The 5803-nt window shown below is 44.6% G+C and overlaps 1 protein-coding gene across 1 annotated transcript; it reads right to left on the minus strand.

The window, feature by feature from the left end:
* Positions 1-226: 226 nt before the first annotated feature.
* LOC309720491 (E3 SUMO-protein ligase ZBED1-like) lies at positions 227-2149 on the minus strand. The gene is made up of 3 exons (XM_082557485.1): positions 1712-2149; positions 1283-1535; positions 227-1109 (listed from the first exon to the last, which is right to left on the minus strand). The coding sequence occupies exons 1-3, from the start codon at positions 2095-2097 to the stop codon at positions 693-695; spliced, it is 1056 nt and encodes a 351-aa protein (XP_082413611.1). The 5' UTR covers positions 2098-2149; the 3' UTR covers positions 227-692.
* Between the last annotated feature and the right edge of the window lie 3654 nt (positions 2150-5803).

The raw sequence follows: 5803 nt of genomic DNA on the forward strand, positions 1-5803 counted from the left end.
CCATGGTGAATTCCTGTTTTAATGGCTGCGCTGATGTGCTGGGAGAAGTTTTTCCTAACCTTCCCAACACAGACTGTTCACAGGTCACCCTTCATATTAAGCTCATTGGTCTTTTGCACACATCTCTGTTGCACACGTAAATATTCTGTCTTCTTTTTTGTCTTCATTTATTTATTTGTTCTATTTGTATTTATCTGACATATTTCTATTAGTGCTGTCAAGAGATAAAAAAAAATAGAGATTAATTAATTATGATTTTTAATTAATTGATCTAATTAATCTCTTTTTTAATCTCACCTAAAAATAGCTGAGGAAAGCCCTCAACTTATTGTGGCAGACCAAAAGACTGATATAACAAAGAAAGTGACTTTATAAAGTCATTTATTGTTTAACAAACGTTAAACAGATGCAACCATTTACATACTGTTGTATTCTTTTGTAAAATAAGTGGAAAAATAAATACAAATAAAATCAAATTAAGTGCTGCAAGTTAGCACATCAGAGTTGCTCTTTTCTGAGCAATACAGCACTGAAATTCCTCTGCTTCAGATAATGAAAAATAAAACTGACATTGCAGTGCTGCAAGTTAGCACATCAAAGTATTCTTCCATCACAAAAAAAAGTGCTGAACATCAAGCAATCTATTCTAGTAGGCTACAAATGACACAGCAGCTATGCTGACCACATGTGTCTCATTTCTTCTTCCTCAGCCAGTCGCTAAGACACACCAGCCTGGTAACATTTTCTGGAAGCAAGGCTGCCCTTTTCTTTTGCACTATGTGGCCTGCAAGGCTAAAGAGTCTCTCACAGGGTACAGAGGTAGCTGGGGAGGCCAGGTACTTTTGTGCTAGGACTGACAGCTTTTCATAGACTCCTGAGTGAGCATACCACCACTGCAGGGGACAGTCATCAATACTGATGCTGGGTTCTGCTCTGTAGCGCTGCAGCTCTCCAGACTCAATTCCATCTTCTGAGTCAGAGTCAGACCCCAGAAGGAGTTCGCTCCTCCTCTTCTTCTGAGCTGGTCCATCATCCTCTGTGGAGGGCTGGAGACTATCTGCTCTTCTGGGCTCTGCTGCCTGGAGCATATTCTCCAGAATGGTCCACACCTGAATGAATGAATGAATGAATGAATGAATGAATGATTGTGATTAAAACTAAGTGCTTTTTTTTTATTTTTTTTATTTAATCTTGTAAAGAACTTTGTGTTCCATATAATAAATAAAAGTTTGATTTGATAATGAATTGGACTCATTAGTCCAGCTTAACCTTATTGTCCTACCTGTTCCCTCTTTTCTCTTGGAAGACATTTCAAATCCTTAAACCGTGGATCCAATGCTGTGGCCACCTCGAACCATATCTCGTTGCCATTAGCTCGTCGTGCTGCCAGATCCTTCTGGAAGGCATTCTTGAACTTCACCACGTAGGCAGGATCATCATCAGTAATGTCCATGACACGGTACAGATGGCGAAAAGCAGGCAGCACTACAGAGCAAGAGACGTAGGCCTCACCACCCAGCAGCTCTGTCACATACCTGCAGAGGTGGAGAGGTTTGCTAAATAAACCTAGCTGGATTCATTTAAATCAAAGTGTAACTGATTTCCAATTTAATTGTCCTTAAAAGTTCCTTGTTATGTTCATTAATTTTGATTTTACACATGTAACAGTAGTTTATATAATTAAAATGGGAAGGTGTTTATTTGAACTTACTTGCATGGTTCAAGCAGGAGCTCCAGCCTCTGCAGTTTCGCCCACTCAGCTTCGGTTGGCAAGACCAACCTGTGGTTCTGTTGGTCCAACGTAGCCTGGACAGCCTCTCGGTTACATAGGAGGCGTGAGACCATTGCGAGAGTCGAGTTCCACCTGGTGGGTACATCCTGTATAAGTTGATCGCTCTTCTTTCCGAGTGCTACTTGTTGTTGGTTAAGTTCTGTGGTACTCGCAGGGCTTTGTTTAAAATGACCAACAATCTTGCGGCACTTTGCCAGTACACCGACAAAACCACTGCTATCGAGACATGCCGTGATGGTCCTCTGGAGAATGTGAGCATTGCAGGCGATGTGCTCATATGGAAGTGCTCTCATAGCAGCCAGCATGTTTGCTGCGCTGTCTGTGCCAATGGTGGATATCTTGTTTTCAATACCCCAGTCATTTTCTACCTTGAGGAACTGTTCGGCGCATTTATCAGCAAAGTGCCTGGTTTCTGTTCTCATGACGGTCAGTGCAAATGAGTTGAGGTTCCACTCACTATCAATAAAGTGTCCAGTCACCCCAAAATAGCTGTGGTTGCCAGCTGAGGTCCAGTGATCTCCGGTTATAGCAACACAGTTGGGAGAATCCTCCGCCAAAATCTCAAGTTTGTTTTTCTTTTCGCCGTCGTACATTTTGCTGATTTTGGTCGTTACTGTAGTCCTGCACGGCGGCTTGTATGACGGGTCATTGGACGCAATTTGCAACACCTCTGTCAATCCTTCGTCCTCTACTATATTTATCGGCCTACAGTTCATCGCTATCCACTTGGCAATAACATTAGTCAGCCTGTCGGTCGCAGACTTGCTCATACGAGGGGTATTCTCTAGTTTTGTTTGGCGAAAAGCTTTGCTCTGGCTTGCTATATTGCTAACGTCTTCACTGCTAGCTGTTGCTGCACTCGCGGCTGGGTGCTTTGCGTTGAGGTGATAGGCCAAACTTGAGCTGCTTCGGTGGTAAGCAAACTCCTTCTTACACTCTAGGCAGACCACTTTACCTTTGTCAATGGTGCCGTCGGGGCGTTTATGAAATACAAATTTCCCGTTCATTGGGCCAACAACTCTCAGATGCGCCTCCATATCCACACTGTAAGCTAATCACCACTTCTCACCTTGACCTCACGACGTGACTCCACCCCCAACAAGTCAAGCACAAGGAGCCCAGCACATAAAAACGGATTTTATAACATAGCAACTCTCATACAAAATCAATGACGTCAAGAGATTAAAAATTAGATTAACGAGATTAAAAAACATAACGCGCTAAATAGCATTGTAATTAATTAATCGCAATTAACGCGATAATTTGACACCCCTAATTTCTATTGTATATATTAATCAGCATCTGTGGGTGGACAGCAAAGAAAGAATTTCATTGCACAGAGAAATGCTTTTTTCCCCTTCGGACACATGACAATAAACACTTTGAATCTTGAAATTACAGAGGGGAGAATAATTATCTGCTCAGTTACAAACAGGGAAGTCTTTTATTTTATGCTGTTTCATTTTAATGGAGACAGAATATCAACAAAATCATGCAGGTGTGTATGAAGTGTGTTCATGTGCCTGAGTGAGGTAAGTATTAGATGCCTACAGCCCAGCCAGAGGCAGCACGGTGGTGCAGTGGGCAGCTCTGTTGCCTCCCAGCAGGGTTTGAATCCCCCACCTGGCCTTCCTGTGTGGATGTTCTCTCTGGGTTCTCTGTGTTTGGAGGCTTCCTCCCACAGTCCACAGACATGCAGTTAGTGGGTTGGGTCACTGTGAGTGTTACCCTGTGATAGGCTGGTGACTCTGGCTACTCCCCCGTAACTGTGAGCTGGATAAGCAGAAGAAGATGGATGGATCTCCCACAGAGTCCAACCAAGTACAGACACTCCTGATCTCAGCTCATGTGTGGATGAAGCACATCCGTCCACAGAAACACTTTCTTCCACTCCAACCTCTCCACCACCTCAGGCAACACCAGAGAGCTAAACCACGCCCCCTCACCCGATCACTGCTCTGCTAACATCTTACAATAACACACTTATTTTCTCAGGCTGTGAAACTCGTTGCACATCATGTCCTGCCTGGATTTTGCACTCAGCCCACTCATAATCATCCATGTTTCATATTTTCTAATTATATCCTATATCTATGGGCAAATACTTTTCCTACATAGACATGTATATATCATAGAGGAAGAGAAATGTTGAAGTGACCCACAGAGCAGCGTCCCCACAGTCAGGCAGTGAGGGGGGACCATCATGCTCTGGGCTGTCTCTCTGTTTAGGGTGCAGGACGACGTCACTGCACTGAGAGGTCAGTGTACCATGTAGTGTGAGACCTGAGACGACTGAACTATGATGTTATTTTTCTGGGTTTAGTTTCTTATTCTGTCACTAACATGAAGCTATCTAAATAAATAAAAACAATTAAATTAAATAAATAATAAAGGAAATAAAATATCTTCCAAACAGCTGTGTCTCATCAGACCTCAGATTCTTAAAGGAGAAGCTGCTGCACACAAACAGCTACTGTGTGTGTGTCACTGATCATGATCTCAGGCCAGCCATCTGATGCAGGCTTGACTCTAACTATGAAGGTGGAATGTATATCGCCATGGCAACCCTAGCCTGGTCTGGAACAGGTGAGTGATCAGCAGGTACGACCAGCCTGCTTACTGACCAATCAGCTCTCATGAGGGTGTGTCAGAGCTGTGTGGAGAGCAGCAGTTTCAGGCTGTATCCCAATTCAGGGTCTGCAGCCTTAAAGGCCGCATTTTAAGGCCGATTACGTCACAGCGACGCGACGAAGGCTGTCCCAATTCAAAGGCTGCTCGAAATGCGGCCTCAAATGCGTCCTTCATTTCCCTGAATTTTAAGGATGTGGCGGTGTAGACTTCGTGGCCCAACATATCCCAGAATGCACAGCGCGGCGGTGGGTGTGGATAATTTTGCCGGAAAAAAACGGCAGATGAGGGGCAGCGAAGAGTAAACTTTAAGTAAGTACGGAGATTTGGCGTGAAAAAAAGCGAATGGTAGCATAGAATTTAACAAAGTTTCTTTAAACTTCAGTATTGCCAAATAAACTAACCAACTGTCATATAACTAACAACATCTGTGCTATCATCTCTAACACCCTGGAGGACAACGAGGAGAGTTTAGACGCTCTCCAAGATTACATCGACCGGTGCTTCGAAGATTTAGTAATGAAGAAGGCCCAGAACGCGTCTTCCCCGGCCAAAGCTGAGACGCCGTCATCTAAAAGATATCGCCCGGCAGACTCCCTCGGAACAACATCGCCTGCCGGCAAAGATATCGTCGACATCCTGGAGTCAATCGATAAGCGATTGTCCAGTTTTGATGCAAGGCTGTCCCTGGTGGAGATCTTACACCGGGAATTTAAATCTCTAAAAGAATCCCTGGAGTTCAGCCAGCGGCAGGTGGAAACACTTTCTGTGGAAAACACCACGCTACGGGACTCGGTCAAATCTCTGACCGAAAATGTGACCCAATTAAACATAGAAAATAAAAAAATAAAAGAGACCGTTATAGATCTACAAGCCCGTAGCATGAGAGATAATCTGGTGTTTTCTGGTATTCCAGAGTCTGCCGGAGAGGACCCGGAAACGACCGTGAGAAGCTTCATTAAAATCCACCTGAAGCTGCCGGAGGACACGGTGAAAAACATAGGGTTCGAAAGACTGCATCGCATCGGGGCTCCGAAGGAAGACCACGTCCTATTGTAGCCAAATTCGGCCACTTCAAGCAGAAGGAGCAGGTGAAGAGTCGCGGCAGAGAGCTGAAAGGAACGGGTTTCAGCGTGAACGACCAGTTCCCCAGAGAGATCCTGGAACGACGCAGGGTCCTCTTCCCAGTCCCACGTAGTTTTATCCAGAAAGGCTCCCGGGCTGTCATCGCCGTGGACCGGCTCTACGTGGACGGACAGCTCTACCGCGACCCTGGCATCACTCCATGGCTGTATTGACCGCACACCAGATAAGAATCCGCTACACTCTTCTCTTCACTCACTCTCTTGTATTAACTTTTGCTTAACTATGTAATTTCAGTTT

The sequence above is a fragment of the Aulonocara stuartgranti genome (assembly GCF_965226115.1).
Source record: "Aulonocara stuartgranti genome assembly, chromosome: 2".
Classification (NCBI taxonomy): Eukaryota; Metazoa; Chordata; class Actinopteri; order Cichliformes; family Cichlidae; genus Aulonocara; species Aulonocara stuartgranti.

Excerpts from the sequence above, each read along its gene's own strand:
- LOC309720491 (XM_082557485.1), bottom strand. The coding sequence starts at position 2,097 with ATGCTGGCTGCTATGAGAGCACTTCCATATGAGCACATCGCCTGCAAT. Across the intron at positions 1,536-1,711 it reads CTCCTGCTTGAACCATGCAA|GTATGTGACAGAGCTGCTGG; the intron begins GTAAGTTCAAAT and ends CCACCTCTGCAG. Across the intron at positions 1,110-1,282 it reads CAAGAGAAAAGAGGGAACAG|GTGTGGACCATTCTGGAGAA; the intron begins GTAGGACAATAA and ends TCATTCATTCAG.